The sequence below is a fragment of the Podarcis melisellensis genome (assembly GCF_964234715.1).
Source record: "Podarcis melisellensis genome assembly, chromosome: Z".
Taxonomy (NCBI): Eukaryota; Metazoa; Chordata; class Lepidosauria; order Squamata; family Lacertidae; genus Podarcis; species Podarcis melisellensis.
In genome coordinates this window covers 3,448,881-3,474,840 of record NC_138547.1, presented here as the reverse complement: position 1 = coordinate 3,474,840, position 25,960 = coordinate 3,448,881, and the positions used below count along the sequence as shown (strand labels likewise).

General features: G+C 44.7%; 1 protein-coding gene and 1 long non-coding RNA gene across 16 annotated transcripts in view; one reads left to right on the top strand and one right to left on the bottom strand.

Annotated features, from left to right (window-relative positions):
- The window catches only part of DNM1 (dynamin 1), a 131,326-nt gene extending 120,534 nt beyond the window's left edge, over positions 1–10,792 (bottom strand). For 7 of the 15 annotated variants that reach the window (XR_014164465.1, XR_014164466.1, XR_014164467.1 and 4 more), the window contains exon 1: positions 10,233–10,788. Coding sequence is in view for 11 of the 15 variants with exons in the window: in XM_081896399.1 (XP_081752525.1) it covers positions 10,233–10,393 (161 nt within the window). In the remaining 4 variants the exon portion in view is untranslated. Of the gene's footprint in view, positions 1–10,232 lie in introns of all 15 variants that reach the window. The other 8 variants (XM_081896400.1, XM_081896401.1, XM_081896396.1 and 5 more) reach the window with 5 other exon arrangements.
- The window catches only part of LOC309361595, a 175,794-nt gene that overhangs the window by 109,907 nt on the left and 39,927 nt on the right, over positions 1–25,960 (top strand). The window lies entirely within an intron of this gene.

Here is a 25,960-nt window from a genome sequence, read left to right as displayed (position 1 = left end):
CTTGGACCTCTCCCATTGTTTTAAATCCCCACTTTTCCATGCTCAGTTTTTCCTCCCTTCATGCTCCTACGCCATAGCCGTTGCTGTTGTGCAACTTGACTTCCCTTTTGCTTCCCTAACCAGCCCTGACTTCATGGAAATCCAGGGATGTGATGAGGCATTCCAAATCCTCCAGTGGGGGCTACATGGTGACAGACTAGTGCAAATATAGTGTAGAGAGATTTCACATACACACAACCCTTTGCATTACATTGCACTTGTGGGTTGGCAACAAAACTCTCAGAGATGGTTTATATATTCAACATAAAGCTTTTCTTAGACTGTACCACTTCAGGAAAGTAGAAAAGCAGGTATCTGAATGCTTTCCTAGGCAATGGAGAGGGAAATAAAAAGGAAAATTTGATTGGTTGATGATGATGATGATGATGATACTGCCATCAGTGTGCATGGTGCTGTACAGTCCTAGGGGACTTGCAATCAAAACAACAAAGGACATCCTATTTAGGAAGCTTGCAGCCTTACAAGATAAGACACAACACAACAGGAAAACAGAACCGTGATGGAAGTGGGTGGGAAGCAAATTCTTAAAAGTTACATAGCAGTCCTTATAATGACCAGCTTGAATGGAAGCAGTTCAAGGGCACGATGCACAGTTTGATGGAGCTGGGCTTTCAGCAGAGCTGATGGAATAAGTCCTGATGTAGTGAGTCCTGCTGATTCCCATCCCTCCCACTGAGGTAGCCTGCTGGAATGACTGCTCCCAGCTGACAGTTGTGGGAGAGGAGCCTCCTGATAAATCTGGCCTGTCAGCAGAGCTGAATTAGGGGTCTGAATTCCCTGTAGGGTAGTTTTCTATACGCAAGCAGTTTTGCTTGTTTATGCCCAAGAGAGAAGACAGACACTATGCTTGATGAAGCCCAGGTACAGCTCTTTCCAGTAGATTTTTTTCTGAATGGATAAGTTTTCCTTCAGTGGTCAGGTGTGTGGCTATAAATCTATACCTACTTTCCTCAGAGCAGGAAACAACAGTCTTGGGGAAATTATGGACAGTCGGTTTATTGCACATTCATCCTGACTGTTTGCGGGGAAAGTAGATGACACAGGGGCAAGCAAGCTGTCAGGTTGGACACATGCTGCTTAACATCTACATGAAACTGCTGAGTGGGGTCATCCAGAGTTTTGGAGGACGTTGTCAGCAATACGCTGAGGACACACAGCTTTACTTCTCTACAACTGCTGGTGAGGCAGTGGATGTGCTGGACCATTGTCTTGCCTCGGTAATGGACTGGATGAGAGCCAACAAACTGAAACTCAATCCAGATAATACTGAGGCACTGTTGTTGGGTGGTTCCCTAGACCGCCTGGGTGGGAGGTGGCCTGCTCTTGATGGGATTACACTCCCTCTGAAGGAGCAGGTATGTAGCTTGGGGGTACTCCTGGATCCTCTGCTGTTGCTTGAAGCTCAGGTGGCCTCAGTAGCCCAGAGTGCCTTCCATCAACTTTGGCTGGTGGCCCAGCTACACCATATCTGGACAGGGACAGCCTAACTATTGTTGTTAATGCTCTGGTAACCTCAAGGTTGGGTTACTGCAATGCATTATACATACGGCTGCCTCTGAAGATGGTTTGGAAACTTCAGCTAATACAGAATTCACTGGCCAAGTGCTCACCTGGGCCAATTCAAAGTGCTGGTTTTTACTTATACAGCCTTAAACAGCTCAGGACCACAATACCTCCAGCACTGCCTCTCCCCACATGAACCTCTCAAGACCCTGATATCATCTCATGAGGCCCTTCTTCGTGTGCCTCCTCCACAAGAGGTCCAGGAGGTAGCAACACAAGAATGGGCCTTTTCTGCAGTGGCTCCCCATTTGTGGAATGCTCTCCCCAGGTAGGCCCACCTAGAGCCTTCTTTACAGATATTCAGGCACCAGATGAAAACGTTTCTCTTCAACCAAGCATTTGGCTGGTTAACACTCTATGGTCTTTTAATTGTGTTGTAGAAACAGAGATTATTGGTTTCTGTTTGTTATTTTTACTATGTATTTTGTGTTTTTAATATTTTACTTTTATGTAGTGAACTACCCTGAGAAAGGTGTAGGGCAGTATAAAAAACTTAATCAATAAACAAATAAATGAAGCAGACCAAGGGGAGCTTGTGAGGAGATACAGGATCTTCTCCCTCAACCAATATGATTCAGCAGCTAAAAGGCTAGGTGACCCTCGGTTGCTACGGACCTGCTGTGTCACCTTAGGCAAGTCACACCACCTCTCGGCGTCTGACAGGAGCTGTCAGCAGGAACACCGCAGACCGCCGACTTTTGGTGGACACAAACTCAGTCTGTGATGCACTGCGAGGCAGATGTGTGGGTATTTTTTCAACTTGAGGGCCACTGTCACATCTAGGCAACCTTCCAAGAGCCACACATCAGTGATGAACTGAATGGCAAATGTAAATGTTACGTTTGTACAGTAGAGTTATTTATACGCATCCATCTCTAACCTCCACCCAGGCAGGGAAAAGGCATGTACAGAGCTTAAGACACGGCAAAAATGCTTGGGCCACATTCACACCATACGTTTAGAATGCTAAGATGCCACTGCAGACACTCATGGGAGGTGTAGCTTGTTAAGGATGCTAAAAATTCTTAAGTGACACCTGTTCCTCTACCATAGCTATAATTTCCCCGAGTGGTTTAACAATCCCTCTTCACCGGGAATTCTGGGAATTGGGAATAGGGACCTCCTGAGAAATCTCAGCACCCTGAACAAACTACAGCTCCCAGAATTCTTTGGGGGAACAATGCCTGTTTAAAGCGGTGCTATTAGAACTCTAAATGTATGGTGTGAATGTGGCCAGACAGAGAGCCTTGGAGGCTAGCAGTAAGATGAGGGTGGCTACTTACACATCACCAACAGAGAGGAAAAGCAGGGGTGTGGGACAGCAGCAGCTGCTGGCCACTCCTTCTGAGCCCCCAAGCCATTCCCCCTTATTGGAGGTCAGAGGGGTATGTTCCATGCATGGCCTGCCCTCCATCCCCTAAATTAGCCTCAGGGGCAGTGCAGGATGCTCTCCCATTGCCAGTGTGGGATGCAGTGAGAGCCAAGTACTTGTCCAGTTTGCTCTTCTAAGTGGAATAGGGACGTGGGTGGCGCTGTGGTCTAAACCACTGAGCCTCTTGAGCTTGCCAACTGGAAGGTCGTGGTTCGAATTCCTGTGACGGGGTGAGCTCCTGCTGCTCTGTCCCTGCTCCTGCCAACCTAGCAGTTCGGAAGCACACCAGTGCAAGCAGATAAACAGGTACTGCTGTGGCAGGAAGGTAAATGGCGTTTCCGTGCAATGCTCTGGTTTCTGTCATGGTCCTCCGTGCACCAGAAGTGATTTAGTCATGCTGGCCACATGACCCGGAAAGATGTCTGTGGACAAACGCCGGCTCCCTCAGCCTGAAAGTGAGATGAGTGCCACAACCCCATAGTCGCCTTTGACTGGACTTAACTGTCCAGGGGTCCTTTACCTTTTACCTTACCTCTAAATATAATGGAGAAACAGACGGGCACACACCATCTTGTCCTCTGCATCAGGCAGCACAGTGTCTTGGCCTTGTCCTGTTTATGTAGTCTTGCCCTAGGGCAGGGTGGGGCATCTGTTGCTGGGTTCTAGCTCCCATTGTGCATGACCGCTGGCCATGCTGGCTGGGACTGAGGGGAGTCCAACAATATTCTGGGGGGTCGCAGGTTCACTGCCTTTGCCTTGAGCCACCTGACATACGGTGCTTGGTGCAGAGGTTAGAGTGTTGGCCATTAAGTTCACTGTTCTGTTCTACAGAAGCCCACCTCTGTTCTACATGAGAAAGGAAGCTGAATTTCCCAAGGAAAGAATTTCAAAGGCACCCTTAGCATGGTGAATTAAAACTCGTCGATCAGTTCTATCTATTTATGTTTGATCCAAGATAAATGACCTGTCCAAGTCCTAGCATTACAATTCCTGCTGGCCACTGTGCTTCTATTAAGCTTTACGTAGAATTGCCACTGGCTGTACGCTTTCAGTTTCTTTGCCATTTTGGCACCACTGTTTACCTCCCTCCACCCTGGTGTTGTCAGACTCCACCCCCACCCCAGCATCCCTGACCAGACTGGACAGACTACCTTGGCAGGTGCTGGACTCTCCAATTCTGTTTGTTTGTTTGTTTGTTTGAAGACTCCTGCAGCCAAGCGGGTGCCAAAGTCTTGCTCTGCTTCCCTTTGGACCACATCAGTGAGGCTAAGAGGAGGCCTTCTTTTCGTCTGGACAGTCCAGGACCTCCACACACACTGAGGGGAGATCACCTCAGTGCTATTAGCAAAGTAAGGATAACACGGGAGGCAGCAGTTACGAGTCTCTGCAGTCACAGAAAGTGCTGTGATTCTCCAGTAGTTTGACTTGACCCCCAGAGGCACAAAGTTCGTTTGGGGTTGGCACCCAAAATGGCTCAGTACTCATTTCAAGGCATGAGTTCTGTTGCCTCATGTTTTACCAAACCTGCCCCCCAATAAAAATGAAAACCACAGGCTACTTGAAGGAAAAGCTTACTTACTTATTGCATTTATTGCCACCTTTTTCCTCCACGGAGCGCAATACACAGTTCTCCCCCTCCCCATTTAATCCCCACAATAACCCTTCGAGTTAGGTTAGGCCTAGAGGCAATAACTGGACCAAGGTCACTCAGAGGGCTCCTTGACGGAGTGGGGGACCTGTACCCTTGTCTCTCAGGTACCACCACTCTATATTTGAGCAGAAATGTTTAAAGATGTAAAAGTGTTCATGGTGAGGTAGGATCCTTGGCTCTGAGCATGTTCTGGGTGGGTGCTAAATGCATGCTCAGTGTTAAAAGGGATTGAGACCCATGCACATCCTAATCAAGGAATTTAGTGAAACGCCTTTGGTGCCTGAGGCAAGACGTGCCACCAACACTCCCCCCCCCCGAAAAAGATCCAGACCCACCCCCTGGTGGGGTGGAAGCAGCATGCTACCCAAGGCAGGTTGCCTCACTGGTGCACCAGCCATGCTAGGCCAGCAAGCTAGCTTAGGGGCTGCAGGGCAGAACATGACACACATTTCTAGCCAATTTCCACCCTTCAGAATTTACTACCTGGGACAGCAGCCTCACTCTGCCTTGTGGTGGGGCTGGCCCTGCTCAGAAGCTTCATGGGGCAGATCTACACTCATGGTTTTTAACGTTAAGGAAGGGTTTAGGAATGGTTTTGATAACGTAGATGGACACATGACGTCCTACTTTTAAGTTCATAATGCATTATTACATTGTCTTTTTTATTGGTTAATTTTTAATCGCTTTATGCTGCTATATCAGTGAAACACTGCCCATATGTCCCTATACAGTGGTACCTCAGGTTAAGAATTTATTTCATTCTGGACGTCCATTCTTAACCTGAAACTATTCTTAACCTGAGGCACCACTTTAGCTAATGGGGCCTCCTGCTACCGCTGTGCCGCCGGAGCACGATTTCTGTTCTCATCCTGAAGCAAAGTTCTTAACCTGAGGTAATATTTCTGGGTTAGTGGAGTCTGTAACCTGAAGCATATGTAACCTGAAGCATCTGTAACCTGAGGTACCACTGTATAGCATTTTACCTTTTTTTACTGCATTAAAACTGTGAACCCCCTCCAATGATATTCAAGGGGCAGATAACAAAGGACAGGGAGGGGGGAGGGAGGATTAAAATTTGACACCAGAGGGCGGAACAGAGCAACCATCAACCAGCAGCAGGGAGTGAAACAGCATTTTGGAAAATGGTGTCGCCGCGTATTGCTTACATTTGACAGACAAAACCAATGGAGAAAAATGTTTTAATTTGCAAGTGTGCCCTGGGTCATTTTAGAACGCCATATCTGATATCGTTCTAATAGGGGGATATAATGTTAAACGGGTCAGTGTAGATCCAGCCATGGTCTTGGAAGAACCAATCCCATTGTGGTTCCAGCTTAAAGCTCCTTGGTCTGCTTAACACCCTCATTTTGGGTCACTGGCTGTAGCCCGTAGTCTACAGCTTTCTGCTTGCTACAGGCATCTTCCACCGTCAGTGATGCAGTTAGGGACTTGTGCAGTGTGATATAGTGGTAGCAGCACTAGCTGTAGACCTGGGAGACCAGGTTCCTAATCCCCACTCAGCCATGTAGTTCACTTGGCCCGAAACTCTCTCTCAGCCCAACCTACCCTGCCTGGTGGTTGTGAGGAAAAATGGCAGTTGGATAATCGTGTGTCCACCTTGCGGGAGAATATGAGGCATTACCAGAAGTGGCGAGAAGGGTATGGCTGGGCTGACGTCCTTCATCAACTATGACCAATTGATCACTGCACACTTAGAACTGTATTGCAAGATTTAGATTAGATTTATATGTGAGAGATATTATATGATTTGAGATCATCTCTATAATGGCTTTGTGGTTACAGGTTGTACAGTGGTACCTCGGGTTAAGAACTTAATTCGTTCCGGAGGTTTGTTCTTAACCTGAAACTGTTCTTAACCTGAGGTACCACTTTAGCTAATGGGGCCTCCCGCTGCCACCACGCTGCCAGCGTGCGATTTCTGTTCTCATCCTGAAGCAAAGTTCTTAACCCGAGGTACTATTTCTGGGTTAGCGGAGTCTGTAACCTGAAGTGTCTGTAACCTGAAGCGTCTGTAACCCGAGGTACCACTGAATTTTGTATTTCATTTGTAGACCTTGCGACTGGTGTTTCTGTTTACTGTCACTGCTATCCTCATGCAAGAAAACAATATACATAAATACATAAAATGTGTGCACTTTGTGCTCCTTGGAGGAAAGATAGGTTATGAATGGTTGTTGTTGTTTTTAAGGGACTTAAACCTCTTGGGATAAAATGTGGCTGTGTTGGGGGACCATTCCTGCTCATTCAGATGAAGGCCCCAGACTTTTGCCTTCAAGCCTTAACAGAACCACTTTCCATTCCTTAAAAAATGGCCCCTGCTCTGCCAGGTCTACAAATGGCGGACTAGAGGCCTTCATGAAAGAATTCTAAGATTTGCTTAAAGAACAACAATTTTTAAATCTGGAGGTTTCAGTGCATAGAGTCAATGTGTGTGTAAAGTACATATTGAAGTTAGCCTGATTGTTATGATTTCAGACTCGGAAGAGATTCAGTTATTCCCCTGCTTGCTGCCATCTTCACAATTTATTGCTGTAATGTAAAACAACCCACATAGCATTTCGAATGCAGTTACAATAGGCTAAACGCACCACACTCCCCAATCCAATCTTCTAAGCCACTTAGCCCTCTGATGGCATTTGGTATCAGGAGATGGCATCTTAGCCCCTTTCCCCCCAATAATTTATCTGGAAGGATTTAACTTTTCCTCTGCCCTCGCACTCAACAGCTCTGCTTGAACCCTTCAAGATCTAAAGAAACTGCAGCGCTGTGAATCTGCTGCCATGGAGACAACTGGAGGAAATCTAGTGAGGTCACATCCCCATAGGCTCTCTTGGAGAAAAGACCCATCAGAAGAGGACAAAATGCAGAAATCCATTCATTCACCTGCCCTCCATCCACCAGGCACTCAAGTAAACAACAGAAATGCGAATGCATTGCTCATCTCATGGCCAAAGGATATTTCCAGTCTGTCACTATTTTGGAGGTGGGATTCAAGCTCGTACCAGCAAATCCAGGTTGCATGATTCCCCAAAACCTGTTTCCCTAAAAGATTATGGACTTTTTGCAATAAGGACTTTTTTTTAATCAGCCCACATTACAGCTGATGAATAAAAGGTCTAGCCAACTCCCCCACCCCACCTCAGCTGCAGGCCCCCATTTTTTTCAGCTGATTTGATGGCAACAATAAGTCTCTTTGCAAGGTGGGAATTGACTGACTCCACCTACAATCAACCTGGTCATGCAAACAAAAACCTCAGGACACTCCAAATGTGCACCCAGTGAAGGCTTTTCAATCCTATAATAAACAGACCCCTTGGATGTCTGTTGTTTTAGGTTTTTGCTGTGGAAGCAGCAGTAGAGACATACAGCTTTGCAGCTTGGGCTGTCTCTTAACAGTGCTGATCCTAAATGAAATTCAACAGCTCTCAGGTCGTTTTGATTAAGAGTGGAGCTGGAAGCAGCCATTTGAGATGCAAAGGTATCAGTGCTATTTTAAAAAGACACACACACAAATTTTCATTGTGGGCATGAAGAGAGGGAAGGGTGACACAAATATATTGTATAGAAAAATTAAATACAGCTTGTTTCCAGAAGCCCCTCTTCTCTTAGTGGGAATCACAAGGTACCAATCTCCTAGCCTTAGTGAAGTCTTCCCAATTGAAAAGGATTAAAATAAGCATCAAAACGCTCCCAGCCAGCTCATAAGTGTCCTGCAGGAACAGCCTATGTGAGCCACCTTCCCTGATTGCCTGCTATTTGCAGAGGTTTCTGGAGGTTGGCTTGAAGGTCACATGAAAGGAAACCCTCACCAGTATTTTAATACAAAAAGGGAGCACCCAAAATGCGGATTTTCCTTATCAAGGAGCAAACATTTCATCTTCCCTTCTGGATCCTCAACATGGCATCACCCAGGATACACAGAGAAGAGTATACCTAAGAGATGCTATCTGGCCTAGTCAATAACCACCTCCCATCTTTTATCTGTTGGGTAACTAATTCCCTGTGAAACCAGGCAAATATATGCAAGCAAAAGGTGTGCTGCATTCGATTACCCCCCCCCCCCAGTCCTTCCTGGAATTTCACCTGGTGCAGGATTGTGTCCAAGGCGAGGCTTATAAACAGAGGAGGCAAATACCTCCTAGGGGAAAGGCACTGTCTTTAACACATCTTGGCAGTGAATGTGCGGTGCATCACTAATACATTTCTTGACAAGGAGCGCATTTCATATGTGACCAGCAGAACTGTTACACTTGGCTCTTCTCTCCACCCCTATAAGCAGCCTCAGAAATTGTAATGTGGAAAAACACACATTGATGCATAAATTGCATCATTTTGCAAGAGAGGGAGGGAGGGAGAGAATGCTGAATCCAAAGAGAGAAAATCAAAAAAATATGGCTAAGCTCCCTAGCATGATATTTCTTTACCATCTTGAGATTACATAACATAAGAGAGGCTTTTGTCCGGGCTTTGAAAATCTCCAGAAGACTGGAGATGGCAAACGCTCTCCTTGAAGCAACCTCCTCTTCCTTCCTATCTGCCCACCCCCTCTCCTCACCGCAGCCCTGCAATTGCCCTCTGGCAACATAATGAAAAGGGGGGGGGGAGGAAGAAACAGAGGAAGAGACGGACTCTCCCCCCAGCCTCGCTCTGCCTCAGGAGCAATTCTGCCTTCCTAACATAGAGCTTCCCCCGCCTCTCTAAATAAATAAATGATTTAGGATTAAAAGCGCCAAATCTCCCCCTGCGCGGTGATGTGGACACAGCACAGCACCAGACGTCGGATTGCTTCCTTTCGCTCTTCCTCTTACAACTCGCCCCCCCCCCGGACCCCAAATGGCTGCTTTTGTGCAGTAAATCTCTCCTAGGAGTAGCGGAGGTGGCGGCGGGCGATGTTGCTATAACGCGCCCTTCAAATTTTGAGCACACACTGATGCTCACCTCCACCCTTCCCTTCAGATGCTCACTGAAACCGATCGTGATCTCTTTCTCAGGGCAGGGATTGCATTTCATACCCACCCAAACAGAAGGAGACAGAGGTGTACACACACACATTCATACATCTATAGATTTCCCCCTAGTTTTAGCGTATGTGAAACGCAAACGCGCCGCTCGTGGAGGCTTGCCAGTAAACAGGGACATTATCTTATCCCTTCGGGGAGGGAGAAGGATGCGGAGCCTCCCCTCAGCCTGATGAAGGTGATGGCTCGTGGAATGTCACCTGCCAATCACGGGGGCTTCCTGTTTTTCTGCAACATCCCCGACGCGGAGGGCGCATCCGCAGTGCCGAGGAATGGCGGCTTGAGAGGGGGGAGAGCTTTTCCCGCTCCCCCATCGCAGGGAGCCAAAGCGGCTCCAGATCCTTCCCCTCCCCTTCCCCAGCCTCTATTTCCCCGCTATTTCGGATTTCCACTGGGCAAGGGCGGCAGGAGGGGGACTTCCGCGCATTAAGCCGGATGTCTGCTCTGCACGAGCATCCACAGAAGCCCAGGACTAATTAAGGCGCGGGCGCGGGGGATGGTATAAAATAAAATAGATGGTTTAAATAAACACCACCAGCTCCCTTACCTTCCGACGAAATTCTCCAGGACGGAGCTCTTCCCGGCGCTCTGCCCTCCGACCACAGCGATCTGGGGCAGGTCCAGGTTGGCATTCTGGCCGATGGCAGCGAAGGCATCCTGGAGCTGGTTGACCAGCGGGATGAGGTCCTCCATTCCCCGGTTCCCCATGGCTGCTGCACGCGGCGGGGAGCGATCTCACGTCTCCAGCGGCTTGCAAAGCGTCTCTCTCGGAGGGCTTTTTATTTTTTTGGAGGGGGGGGGGGCTCTCGTCTCAAAGGCTAGTCGACGGCTCGTCTGTGGCCCCCCAAGTCCTCATCGGTGCGTGTCTCCTTTCTTTGCGCGCGCGCAGATGGGAGTCCTGCCCACCTTCCCAGCCCTGGGACTTGGAGGTGCCCGAGGGGGGCTGCTACTGCAGCGCCCTCCCTTTCCTCTCAGCAGCCCCGCACCCCGCTCCGCCTAAATCAGGCTCCTCGCCGGGTCTCTGCAGCAGCGCTGCCTACCACGAATGAAACTCCCTTTGGCCACCTGGTCCTAAGCCGGATCGAGAACGTATTTGCTCACAGTCGCCGCCAGAGGGGGATCCGCAGTAGTCGCTCGGCTCAGAGAGCTTCATGGGAGTCGTAGTTCTTTCCTTCCCTTTGGTTTCTCTCGGTCTCCCGTCCCCTTCCCCAATTCAAGTTCAGTTCATATACTGGGGGGGGGGGGGGCGCGCGCGGAGGTGTCCTTGCTCCTCAGCTCCCGCCATCCTTGACCACTGCTGGTACTGGTGGCAGCTGGAGAGGCACAGAGCCCCCATCTTTGCTGTAAGCAAGAGACAGAATAATAGATGTCAACATTTAGCTCCTTTTATGATTATTAGGCTTCTTATAGATAGGGGTGCATATACATATAGATCGGCATGTGCAATTTTTAATGCAAATATTTGTCCTTTTGTGAGGGTGATGCCATTCCTGTTTGATGCATAAGTAAAAGAATGGACTCCGTACTCAATGAGGTTGGGGGGAGCAGAACTGTAGATCAATGAGCTCAAAAAGGAGCTAACTCAGCAAAGGTTGAGAGGACATGGAGAGACATGTACAGTCATTGGCAGTTCTCTTTCTTCTACCAGGTCCGCTGCTTCTTGCTGAATCCTTGCCTGCAGTTGGGTCTCCTCTCTCCTCCCAAGTTTTCTGGCTCTCCTGGGAGCTCTGGGCTTTCTACAGGGTCATCTGCCACCTTCACTCACAAGGCCTGGAACACAGGGCTTGATTTCTGGGGGTACTCAGGGGTATGCAGTACTGGCACCTCCCCCACCCCAAATGTTAAAAGTGGGGCACAGTGAGTATAGGCACCTTTCTTTTCTTTAAAGCACTGGGGCTTGAGGTGGGGTCCTTGAAGGATCCAGGCAAGGCATCCCTGATTTGTGACTTTTCAGAAAGCCTTTGGACTATTGAGAGTTGCATGCAGGTTTTCAGTTGGGGGGGGGAGGAGCATTCTCTGCAGAGTCCCAGAGTCTCTTCCTCTGAAGAGGTCTCCCCTGGACTGGGTTGGGAATAATCTTGGCAGTTGCACCCAAAGGTTCCCTCTGGAATCTCTGGAAGCAATGTGTACAAGAAATCACAAATCCCTTGGCAGCTCTCCTGCAATATCACCTATCCTTCTTTTGCCCCTTCCTCTCCTTTGTGTGAACCCTCTTCCCCTTCTCATTTATGGAGTTAACCGTATATAACATGGGTAGGCAAACTAAGGCCCAAGGGCCAGATCTGGCCCAATTGCCTTCTAAATCCGGCCCACGGACAGTCTGGGAATCAGTATGTTTTTACATGAGTAGAATGTGTCCTTTTATTTAAAATGCCTCTCTGGGTTATTTGTGGGGCCTGCCTGGTGTTTTTACAGTGGTACCTCGGGTTACAGACGCTTCAGGTTACAGACTCCGCTAACCCAGAAATAGTACCTCGGGTTAAGAACTTTGCTTCAGGATGAGAACAGAAATTTTGCTCCGGTGACGCGGCGGCAGCAGGAGGCCCCATTAGCTAAAGTGGTGCTTCAGGTTAAGAACAGTTTCAGGTTAAGAACCGATCTCCGGAACAAATTAAGTACTTAACCCGAGGTACCACTTTACATGAATAGAATGTGTGCTTTTATTTAAAACGCATCTCTGAGTTATTTGCGGGGCATAGGAATTCGTCCCCCCCCCCAAAAAAAATAGTCTGGCCCCCCACAAAGTCTGAGGAACAGTGGACCGGCCCCCTGCTGAAAAAGTTTGCTGACCCCTGGTATATAACATCTGCACTGCCCTTTTCACTATGGTCAGATCTGGACCACAGCTTGCAACCATGGTCAGAAGCGGGTTTGCAAGATGGTTTGAGTTAATCATGGTTAGGAGAACACGTGGATGGAAATGTACAAGTGCACTGCAGTTTGCTCCGAACAAAAAGGGGTAGGGATGATTCACTTGAGAGAATGAGAGGGAAAGTGAGTGCACAAGCTTAATCTGGGTGCAGCAACAAGGAAACCTGAAAACAGTATCGGGAAGAATGTCCTCACCAGTGTGATTTTTCTAGAAAAAGAGGTGCCAGAACTCAACCTGAATGCCTCCCTTGTTCTCTTATAATGGCAATGGCGCTCACCTGAGAGGTGCAGGAACTGAGTTCCAGTGAGTTCTGGCTGGGGGGAAAAGTCTTGGTCCTCATACAGCACGTAGCTGAACTATGACCTTCACTCCCACAAGACCGAGTGATGGCCACCAACTTGGATGGTTTCAAAAGAGAATCATGCCAAACCCATGGAGGATAAGGCTCCAAATGGCTACTAGCCACAAGCTGTGTTCTAACGCCACTGTTGGGGGCAGTATGCCTCTGAATAACAGTTTCTGGGAATCACAAGAGGAGAGCACTGCTGCACTCAGGTTTTGCTTGTGGTTTCCCCAGAAATACCTGGTTGGCCAACATGAGCAAAGAATGCAGGCCAACATGGACCTTTGGTCTGATCCAGGAGGTCTCTTATGTTATCAACAGTAGTCTAATGACTTGCCTATTAATATGCATGAGGCAGTTTCATTGCTTCCTAAATCTCAGAGAGGGAGAGGACACAGGAACCTGTTAAATTACCTTAAAATGGCAGGAGGATCCAGTGCACCATATACACCTCCACTTAGCATACAGTCTAAAACAATACCTGGGCCAGCATCTACCATGCTGCCCAAACTGCAGCTTGCCTCATTTTGCAACAGCTTTCGAAAGGGAGGACACAAATATATGTTGACATGGCAACTGTTCTCTCTCTCTCGGCCCTGTTATTTTGTCCCTGCATCATCTGGCAGCAAGCGGCAAATTCCAGGCTCGTGCTTGAATCAGAGTGGGTGCTGAGCACCTCCACCTCATTTTGATGCCAGAGAGAGCTGCAGGTGCCCAGTGAGGTGCTAAATAAAGCATATTAACTTGATTTGATCCTACAGGAAAATAGTTCTTGACAAATATAAATTCAAGGTGTAAGAACAGAGCAAGCCTTGTGACAACCCACCAGTCTTCCCTTGCTGGAGGAACTTGGTGGGGGGAGAACTGTAGCTCTGAGGCAAAGCATCCACTTTGCATGCAGAAGGTTCCAGTTTCAAGCCCAGCATCTCCAAATAGGGCTGGGGATATTCCCAATATGAACCACCAGAGAGCTGCTGCCAGTCAGTGTAAATGACACTGTGATAGATGGGCCAAGGATCTGAATCAGTATAAAGTAGCTTCCTATATCCCTATAGCTCCTACCAGCCATAGCTCAGCGACTGAGCACTTACTCTGCATCCAGAATGTCCCAGATTCTTTCCCCAGCAGTTCCAGTTAGGACTGGGAAATGTAACTTGCCTGAAACCATTGCCAGCTGGTGTCAACAACACTGAGCTAGATGGACTGGGGAAAATGGTGAAAAGTAAATTTGAAATTTACAGATTGTTCTCTCTGGAAAGCATATTATATGAAAATGATGTATAGATGGTATATTACACCAGTACAGATAGCAAAAATGTACAAAACTGGGTCAAACATATGTTAGAAATGTAAAGAAAAGGAAGGAACCTTTTACCATATATAGTGGGAATGCAGAGAAATTTTTAAAAAATGGGAAATGATATATGAGTAGAAGAAAATGTTTAAAATAACATTTGTAAAAAAACCAGAAGCATTTTTGTTAGGGATTGTAAGAAAAGACCTGCCAAGAAAAATAAAGAACGTATTTATGTATGCTACAACAGCGGCAAGAGTCCTGATAGTACAAGGATGGAAGAATGAGGAAATCCCAACGAAAGAACAGTGGCAAGAAAAATTGATGAGCTACGCAGAGCTGGCGAAACTGACATACAAATTGCAGGACAAGGACAACTGTGACTTCAAGGAAGAATGGGAGCTTTTCACAATTTATCTAAAAAGACAACAAAATGAATTGGACTCCTTGGCAGGTTTTGAATAAACATACACAAATTTATTAGTTGGTAACATGGTAGATAGATAATGTAAGGATATGTATAATTTTATAACATGCAGAGAATAATAGGTGCTGAGAAATCAGAGAGAGGAGCTGAGGAAAGTCTTGGGGCGGGAGGGAGGGTTTGAAGGGGGTGGTGAAAATGGGGGGGAAATAATGAATATGATATGTTTTGATAATTTGTTATGTTGAAATTGTTAATAAAACGTTTTTTCAAACAAACAAACAAACAAACACTGAGCTAGATGGAACAGATGAAGATCAAGCTGGCTTTCTTCCAGGACAACAAATGAAAGATAACATAAGGAACATAGTTGATATAATTGAGTATTTGATGGCCAGGAATGATAAGCAAGCGACATTGATATTTGTAAATGCAGAAAAGGCCTTTGATAATATTTATTGGAAATTTATGATAAAGAATTTGGAATTAATGGTAATGGGACAATCTTTTGTAAGAGGTATATTCAGATAAACTGATAGTAAACAATGTATTAACGGGGGGAAATGAAATTACAAAAGGTACAAGACAGAGTTGTCCTTTATCCCCCATTATTATTCATTACGGTCCTAGAGGTCTTCCTCAATAATATGAGAAAAGCAGAAAAAAATCAAAGGAATTTCTGTCGGTCGGAAAGTATACAAATTAAAGGCCTGTGCGGACGACTTGGTTATATCAGTGGAAGAACCATTAACTAGTGCTAGAGAAGCACTAGAAAGAATAGAACAATTTGGACAAGTAGCAGGTTTTAAATTAAATAAAAATAAAAGAAAAATGTTAGTTAAGAATATGAATCAAGATCTGATAGTTATATTGCAACAACAGAGTGGAATAGTAGTAGTTAAAAAAGTAAAATATTTAGGAATTTGGTTAACATCAAAAAATATTAATTTATTTAAAGATAACTACACACCAGTGTGGAATGGTATCAAAAGGAACTTAGAAGTGTGGGGAAGGAGGAAACTATCCCTATGGGGTAGAATTTCTGGTATTAAAATGAACGTGCTACCAAAGAAGTTATTTTTATTTCAATCAATCCCGATTATCAGTGGTGTAGGTATCTTTAGAGAATGGCAAAAAATAATTTCAAGATATATTTGGCAAGGGAAGAAGCCAATAATTAAATTTAAACTACTTACAGATACAAAAGAAAGAGGTGGCTTCTCCTTGCCAGATTTGAAATTGTATTATGAAGCTTCTTGCCTTTGTTGATTAAGGGATTGGATTTAGTTGGAGGATACAGATCTATTAGATCTGGAAGGATTTGATAACAGATTCTGATGGCATGCATATTTATGGTACGATAAGGTAAAAGTTCATAAAGGATTTGGGAACCACATATGTCAAAAATCATGAGGTGTGGGATAGATATAAGAATTAGAACGTAAGATGCCATGGTGGCTATTGCCTCTCAAGGCAATGAGTGTGAAAAAGATAAATGTGAGTAAAAATTGGGCCACCTATGAACAATTAGTGAAGGAGATGGATAACCAATGGAAATTAAAACCATATGAGGAGGTTAAAGGTTTTGTGAATGATTGGTTGCATTATTTTCAAATTAATGAAATGTTTAAAGATGATAAAAAGAAAAATGGATTTGGATATACAAAATCGAGATTGGAATTAGAATTGTTACATAATAAAGTTAAAATATTATCTAAAATATATAAATTATTGGAATGGCATTTGAAAGATGAGGAAATTAAATCAGTTATGATACACTGGGCTAAAGATATTAGTCATAATATACCATTAGAAGGTTGGGAAAAATTATGGAAAGACGGAATAAATTTCACTGCCTGCAGTGCTTTAAAGGAAAATATAATAAAAATGATGTACAGATAATATATAACACCAGTGAAATTAACTAAAATGTATAAAACAAATAATAAATGTTAGAAGTGTAAAAAAAAGAAGGTATTTTTTACCATATTTGGTGGGAATGCAAGAAAGTGAAGGACTTCTGGGAAATGATTTATAATGAGATTTTTAAAATGTTGAAATATACATTTGTAAAAAAAAAACAAAAACCAGAAGCCCTTTTACTTGGTATTGTAGGTACAGAGATTCATAATCATGATAAAAAATTGTTTTTATATGCGGCAATTGCAGCAAGAATACTATTAGCCCAACAATAGAAAGAGGAAGAATTACCAACAAAAGAAGAGTGACAGATGAAATTGATGGATTATGCTGAGTTGGCGAAATTAACTGGTGAAATTCGGAACCAGCAAGACCAGACTTTCCTGAAGGACTGGAAGAAATTCATGATATATCTGAAAGACAATTGTAATCATTTGACATCGCTTGTAAGGTTACAATAAGTTTTGTAAGGAGAACTATATGAATTATTGCAAAAGAGGACAAAGAAGGAGGTTTTTTTAGATTTGGATTTTATAGCAATAACTATTAAAATAAAATGCAGAATTAGAAAGGAAGTTAAAAAACCATCAGTCAAGATCGATGGAAATCCTAGGCGGTGATAGCCAAAGGTCTGTTATGTTGTCTAAGATGGGATCTTATGTTTGGAAAATGTGTAAAAACCAATAAAATAAAAAAAAATAAGGAACAGAGCAGCTCACAAATATCAAGGAGAAGACAGCCCATGCCCCCAGGCTCATGATCTAAGAGACACAGCACAAAAGGAAAAAGGATGCTAAGCGAGGAGAATAAAGGCAAATCCAGGTTCTTAGTTAGAGAGTCCTTGTTATGAAGACCAGGAATGGGAAAAGTTGGAGGGGAGTGAAAAGTTTCTGGTCAAGGAACGTGCCCTCCAGTTCCACCTTTCTCCACCTGTCCGTCTCTTTCTCTCTTCCGTATGAATATGGCCAAAACCATATGATGAAAATGTTTGGTGCAGGGAGTTCCACAATTTAGAGACTGCCACAGAGAAAGATTTGGGGCATGACATGGCAGGGCAGTTTTAAACAAAGATGTGCTTCTAAGATGTGCTGCATTCCCAGCATGTTGGTACTCCTGTCTCAGCAACGTCTACTGTGACTGGTTTGGTCACAGTGCTGGATTTACGTATAAACTAAACAAGCTATAGCTTAGGGCCCCACTCTCTTGGGGGGGGAGGAGGGCAAAACAACTTGAAGGGGAAAAAACTGGTTGTACATTTCCAAAATACAAGATAAAAAACAAATAAAATAAAACTTACATACAGCAACAGTGTTTTGTGTTGTGTAGGCTCCTATGATGTAAGTAATGGGCCCAATACCAATGTGTTTGCATTATTAAGTTTGTTATGAATAAAAATTCATTTTAAGTTAGGGCTTAATAATTATTTCACTATTAATATACTTCTTAATTGTATTTCAGTTCAACAATTACTTTGATAAAATACATATTTTGTTATGTGCAAATGGCTTGAGATACCGATTAGGTCCATAATTATCATATAGCATATATTCAACACCAAAAACAGTGACCATTTGTTGTTGACAAAGGACAGCTGGACATATAAAGGGCCCCATTACCTTCAGGAGCTCAGGGCCTCATCAAACCTAAATCCGGCCCTGTTTGGTCATGTCCACAGATTGGAGGGTGGCAGGATCCCCAAAGATGTGCTGGCTTCAGGCACCAGGACTATTGGTAGACCAACTCCGTGGTACAAATATGTCTGCAAAAGTGTCGTGAAGGCTGACAAAATTAACTGTGCCATATGGGAATCTGTTATGTACTGAGTTGAATAGGATCCAAAATGCAGCAGTGTGATTGGTCCTAGAACAATAGGATTCAGAATGCAGCAGTGTGATTGGTCCTAGAACAATAGGATTCAGAATGCAGCAGCCTGATTGGTCCTAGAACTATGCAGCAGTATGATTGGTCCGCAGGAGCCACCCAATCCAGCTCCAGGTGGAAGTGAATCCACAACCTGACCAACCACATTGTCTGGAGACAGACTGTCAGGTCTGACCAGAGGAAGAATGACCGTTGAGAGGAGTGCAGAAAGAAAGAAAGAAAGAAAGAAAGAAAGAAAGAAAGAAAGAAAGAAAGAAAGAAAGAAAGAAAGAAAGAAAGAAAGGCCTTCATCTGCCCCACCTGTACAACCCCAGCAGGTGCTGTAACTCTCCAAACGTTTGGCTTCCCCCCTCCATGGTCTCCTGAGACAATGCCAACAAGATCATTTCCAGCAGCAGGAACTGGTGAAAACCCATTTAGCCTAGCATTGCCATTAGCTGTTTTGTGACGAAACACGTGCTTTGCAATAAGAAGGTCTCAATTTCAATCTCGAATTAAATCAGAGGTGAGGAAACTGTGGCCCTCTCCCAGCAGCCCCTGCCAGGACAGCCAATAGCCGATTTTGGGAGTTTTAGTTCAGCAAAATCTGCAAGGCTGCAGGGTTTCATTCCTGAACTGAAAGATCCTAGTTAGCAGTCACTGGGAGACCCTGACTAGAGACAGTTCTGGGCTAGGTAGACAAATGCTCTGACTCAACATAAGGCAAGTTCATTAGTTGATTCAGAAGCAACCTGCTAACATCACTTGTTGGTCATCTTTACATATGATGGCAGGATTCGTTGTTGACTTATTTTCCTGCTGGGTTTCGCTGCCAGCCTGAGGCAGGGGGCACTTTAGAATGAGGTGGTTTAAATAAGCAAACACAGTCCCTGGAAAGAAGCCAGAACTGCAGGATGCTGCAAGCAGCTCCCTGCTCAGGCAGCAGCTCAGACTCTCTTAACAGATTGCCTCATATGGTAGGTGGGTGGACCAATCATCTGAACAAAGGACTCTTGACCTATTTGGTTGCCACAGCAAATAATTGATTCCCCTCCTGCACCCTGCCTGCCCTCCATTCCTGTTCTTGATTCATACAGGATTTGGTGGATTTTTACAGCCAGCAAGAAAAAAAATGATGGTAAGGCTATGCTTTAACCATCCCTTTATATAAGGGGCAAGTCTCTATTTTCAGCATTGTTATATCATCAGCCATCTACGTGTTATAGAACCACAACAACCTTTGGCAACCTGGTGCCACTACTGTGGTCAGGCGTTCCCAGTCCAGGAATGGCCACAAATCAGCTGCAGTTGGTTAAAGGCACTACTAGCCCCTGAGGCTACCTCGGCTTCTAGTGACCAAGGTGGACCCAGAAGCACCTTCAAACTATGAACCTGCTCTTTGAGGTGGCTTGCAACCCCATCCAGGGTCGGTAACTGACCAATTTATTGGACACAGGAGCTACTCACCCACAGTGCCTCCATCTTGCCACGTCTGAAGCTCAGCTTGTTTTTCCTCATCCATTTCACTACTGTGTCCAGGCGACGGCCCAGGAACTGTGGGGTAACCAGCCTCATACAACCCATATGCTTAAGGCTAATAAATGCATGAAGAGGTTAAGACCATGGTGTAAGCTGCCCTGCTCTGTCTTACAGGCTACTCTTGAATTGCTGTATGAATATTTTAGGAATTTTCACTGCTGTAACTTTACAGCCTGTGCCACTTTTTCTGAATGCTGTATGGAAAAGCACCTGAATGTGACCTTTGGAGAGCTTGTAAGCAAACCATTTTTAACTTACCAAATGTGTGGTCTTTTTCTCTGCTAGGCGAAGAGAGAAGTTTTGGAACTCACAAGGGTATAAAGGTCTAACAGCCTATTATTTGCACACTTTACTTTGCGTTTTTTGTTTTTAATCTCTGCTGGCGTTCTCTCACCAAGGAGTACTTGCCCCAAAACTTGGATCTTGGCATCCTGAAACTCTCCTTTTTACCTTTAGGTATTTTTTTACTTGCACCAACAGGGACTGTACGGCCTCTTCTGATTCAGATATAACGGAGAAATAGAGCTGAGTGTCATCAGCATAGTGAGAATACCTCACCCCCTAACTCCTAATGATCTCTCCCGAAAGCTTCATGTAGATATTAAATAACACCGGAGATTCTTGACCATTATTATTAATAATAATAATATTAAAGTTAATTAACTTTGATATTAAATCAAAACAATTATATCAATACAATTGCAATACTAAGAATTACAGAATAAAATACAGATTCTTGTTAACAGCAACTAAATCAATATCTCTTAACAATACCAGTTTTTGCAGGCGCAAACAGTATTGATAGCCCCGGTAGCATTATGAGCACAAGTAGTCATGAATGTGCAGTGAAATGGATTCTGGAGGGGCCTGAGGACCGGTTTAAAGATCAAGAACCTTAAGAAAGGAGAGCAGGGAGTGCCTTAAAGCTGTCCATTCAAAACCTTGCACCTGGGCTGCAGAATGAGCTGGCAAACAGACTCACTTGTTCAGTCCTGCTCCCTGCTATGGTGACGCATGTTGAATTCCATTTAAAAGATAGGAATTATTCCTAAATTTGCATGTAACTGGAGGCGCCGCCTTCTGTGCACACGTACGATGTGCAGAGCGCTTCTGCGCATGCGTGTGACAGGGTTGCTGCGTACGCAACAAGAAGGTTATGTATCCAGAGTGGTAAGTAACTCAAGGTCCACTGTATTTCTAATTCAGGTAGGTAGCCATGTTGGTCTGCTGTAAAGGTAAAGGTAAAGGGACCCCTGACCGTTAGGTCCAGTCACAAACGACTCTGGGGTTGCGGCACTCATCTCGCTTTACAGGCCGAGGGAGCCGGCGTTTGTCCACAGACAGTTTTTCCGGGTCATGTGGCCAGCATGACCAAGCCGCTTCTGGCAAACCAGAGCAGCACACGGAAACGCTGTTTACCTTCCCGCTGGAGCGGTACCTATTTATCTACTTGCACTTTGACGTACTTTCGAACTGCTAGGTTGGGCAGGAGCAGGGACCGAGCAACGGGAGCTCACCCCGTCGCGGGGATTCGAACCGCCGACCTTCTGATTGGCGAGTCCTAGGCTATATGGTTTAGACCACACCTGCAAATGTTATGTGAATCTTTGTCTAGCCCTTTTGTGTCCATAGTGGGACTGAGGTGCAGAGCACTTCCAGATGACCTGTTTGTTCAGCATTCATCCTGGTGTGCTTGCAGGGAGACCAAACATTAATAGAACTATAAAGTTGTAAGGGACCTTGAGGGTCATGTAGTCCAACCCCCTGCAATGCAGGAATCGCAGCTGAAGAATCCCTGACAGAGGAGGACCATCCAACCTCTGCTTAAAACCTTTCCAGAGAAGGGGAGCCCACCACTTTCCAAGGGAGTCCATTCCACTGTCAAACAGTAATATGAATCCGATGGTGTGGGTCTTCCCTTGTGGCAGCCACATGCTGAGCTTTCACTGATTTGTTCACAAGGTGAAACCAAGTTATGTCAAATCAAATCGTTATCCTGTACTTGCCTGCAGATTTCTCTGTCATTTTTCTTATTGTAAAACATCAGGTTGTGGTTGGGAATGGGTTCATTGTGCAAGACCACCCAATCAACTATAATCGCACAATATCTTTTATATATGCAAGTACAGCTGCTAGAATAGTGATCGCTGCTAAGTGGAAGTCACAAACTATACCTACAAAGGAGGAATGGATTTGTAAAATAAATGAATATTTAATTTTGGCAAAATTAACTGGTATAATAAGAAATCAGTCGAATCAAAAATTAAAAAAGGAGTGGAAATGTTTTGATGAATATATGGCAAAATGTTGCTCAAAAAAATATTGCTCAAAAAAAGATACGCTAATACGCCTAGATTCAAATGTGAAGTACTGGATGGTAGAAAAAATAGTAAGGAAAGATAATAAGAATATATAGATGATTTGAGAAGATTGTAGAATGCAAAGATTATTGTAAATCGTATAATGTGGTGGAAATCGAGTGGGGGCGGAGGGAAGTGGGAGGAAGGAGAAAAGAATAATATGACGGATTGAGGAAATATAAAAGTAAATGTATGGGGGGATGGGAAGGAAATGGTGTTGGTTTTGGTACTTCTGTATCGTAATGTAATATGTGAAAACCAATAAATACAAAAAATACAAAAATATAATTGCACAATGCCCATAAAGCTCATCAGGTGACCTTGGGCCAGTTGCTGCCTCTCAGCCTAATCTACCTCACAGGGTTGTTGTGGGGATTAAATGAGGAGAAGTAGGACCATGTACGCCACAATGAGATCCCTGGAGAAAAAGGTAGGATGGAAATGAAACAGACAAACAAAACAACCTAAATTTCCCGATAGGTGACTGAATTCCACCCAAATCATGACTCTCCGAAAATGCCTTTAATCTGCTTTAACTTTTTGCTAAGTGAAATGTATGCTGTCACTGCATACTGTGCAATTGCAATTAAAGCCTCTTTTTTTTGCTTTTAACATAAAATAAGCTTATTGCTGATAGAAGCCATATCAATATTTCTCTGGGGGCAGGTGCTGGTAACATGATGGAAAACTATGTCAAGATTTTAGGCTATTATAGCATGTTAACTCTTCCTTTTAGAGAGAACACTTTGTACAACTCAGTTGCACACACTTCCTAAAGGTTTGGGGCTGCTCTGCTGGCAGTAAGGAGATCAGTTTGTGTGCCTTTCTTATGTTAGCAACAAGCACCCCAAGATTCCTGATGGTTCCCTTCCCCTCGTGGAAATTACCATCTGCAGTAGGGACTTAGGGTTCATTCCAAATTATTCCAAAAAAAACAACACAAAGCTCTGGTTACCATCTGGTCTCTCTTCAACACACCATGCTTTAGCCATTTATTATACTGTACTCCTGCGGTCCCCACCCTGAACATATGGTCACTCACCCCACTGATAACCCTGCTCAGATGTAGGTGCATAAAAAGGCCTTTGCAGACAGAAGGATCAGTAATAGGGTGAGATTCCAGACCAGGGGGGAATCAGCAAACTTTTTCCACTGTCCCTCAGACCTCATGGGGGCCAGACTAGATTTTGAAGGGGGGGGAATGAATGAATTCCTATGCCCCACAAATACCCCAGAGGTGCATTTTTAATAAAAGGACACATTCTACTCATGTAAAAACACACTGATTCCCAGACTGTCCACGGGCCAGATTGAGAAGGCAGCCCTGTTTAGGGAAGTTTTTAATATTTAATGCTGGATTGTTTTAACACTTGATTGGAAGCCGCCCAGAGTAGCTGGGGAAACTCAGCCAGATGGGCGGGGTATAAATAATAAATTATTATTATTATTATTATTATTATTATTATTATTAAACGCGATTGGGCCAGATCCAGCCCCCAGCCTTAGTTTGCCTACCCATGTTCCAGACTGATGGGCAGGGAAGGTGTTTAAAACACAAGAAGCTGCCCTTAATTCAAAGGTGTGAAAAAGGAAATCCCAGGGAAGAGAGGGCCTCCTTGTTCCCTGTAAAGTAAGATGCAAATGCCACCAACTTGGTTCCTCCATTAGAGATGATGCAGGCCTAGTTCCCTCCACACGCCCACAGTCACATTTCCCTGGGTGTTTTAGTTTAGAGTTTCTGGGCTAAACAGACAGACAGGCTGAGTCAGAAAACAGCCTACCAGCCAGAGTTGTTCTTTGCAATACAATCGAAATCATATTGAGAAGTGGTGCCTGAAACCCCACTCTTGTATGTGCAAGGCTGGCCCTACCATTAAACAATTGCCTTAGGTGGGCCCTGACCGACTCCAGCCGTTAACAACCTTGGGTCTAGCTTACCTATGAGTACCTTACCCCACATGTAAGCCCTCTTGACCACTTCGATTGCTGGAATTTGCTCTAGTGCAGGTGCCACGTAACGCCCACTCCACATTTGTAAGAATTTCACTGCTTAGTGTGGCAGCATCTACCCTTTGGAACTCCCTGCCTCTTGAGATCAAGCAGGCGCCTTCACTTTACTCTTTTCAATGCCACTGGAGAGCCAGTGTGGTGGAGAGTCAGTGTGGGGTAGTGGTTCAGAGCGGTGGACTCGTAATCTGGTGAACCGGGTTCGCATCCCCGCTCCTCCACATGCAGCTGCTGGGTGACCTGGGTCACAATTCTCTGAAGTCTCTCAGCCCCACTCACCTCACAGAGTGTTTGTTGGGGGGGAGGAAGGGAAAGGAGATTGTTAGCCGCTTTGAGACTCCTTTGGGTAGTGATAAAGCGGGATATCAAATCCAAACTCTTCTAGACAAGCCTAACCAAATGCTTCTAAATTTGAGGTAAACCTTTGTACTGTGAATTTTCTTTCATATTTTTGTAAACCCACTCTGAGGTTTTTACAACCCAGCAATATATAAATTTTTATGAAATAAATAGGTGAAAGCTAGCCTGGTGAACAAACCCTTGGCCTGAGGCATTGTTCGGGATTTCTTTAGATCATATTATTACTTTTGTGGAAATTGTTTGATCCGGTTGTGTACTTTTTGATCTTTTGTTATTTATGACTACTTCCATTATGTTTGTAATTATGCAAATCTTATGTTGGAAGCCACCTTTAGCATCGAAAGGCAGCATACAAATACCGTAAATTGGTGATGATGCCCTGAACTCGATAAATTAGTCTTAAGGAAGGAACTGACCATCACTTAGCACGATTTTATAATGAATAGTCTTGCAGATAATGTGTATTACCTTATTAACTTCAAAATGTGGCAAGCCAGCTCTGCTCTCTTTGAGAACTCTCTTATTCATCCTGCTGAGTGAGGCCCTGGACTTCTGCCCAAAGTCAGGGCCGGCCCAAGGCATTTTGGCACCTGAGGTAGGGTTCCCAGGGACAGTTCCCAGATCTGCAGATCTGTCCCCGGACAAATTCCGTCCCCAAAATGTCCCCAGATTTGCAAATCTGTTCGCAGGAAACATGGCACTGGCAGCCTGGTAGTGCAGTTGGCTCTGGCTGGCTTCAGGAGCTGCTCTTGGCCGTGGCGCCCACCATTTTCCCTCTCCGGAAGTCCCCTTATGATGTATCTTATGCGCAACCCATCATATGGATGTAGGGGGACAACTTGGAGCAAAAAACCATCACCACAAAATAGCCTTGAAAGTTAGCTATCATGACATCAAATCAGCTAAACCCCCTTCTTTTAACTACAGTCATACTTCATGTTACGTTTGCTTCAGGTTGCACGTTTTCAGGTTGCGTCCTGCGGTGACCCGGAAAAAGTTACAAAATGACGTCAGGTGCATGCGCAGAAGCGGTGAATTGTGACCCATGCACGCGCAGACACACAGACATGGGTTGCGTTCTTTTCAGGTTGCGAACGGGCCTCCAGAACGGATACCGTTCACAACCAGAGGTACCTCTGTACCTTTGCTAGAGGGCTTTGTATTTTCTTTCTTTCTTTGTTTTCTTTTGTTTCATCCTTTTATTTAGATTAGTTTTTTATTGTATGTTGAATAGTTTCAATTAAAAAAAAATATATTATTTTATTGCCTTGTCATTGGTAATTTTGTTTTGGTGGG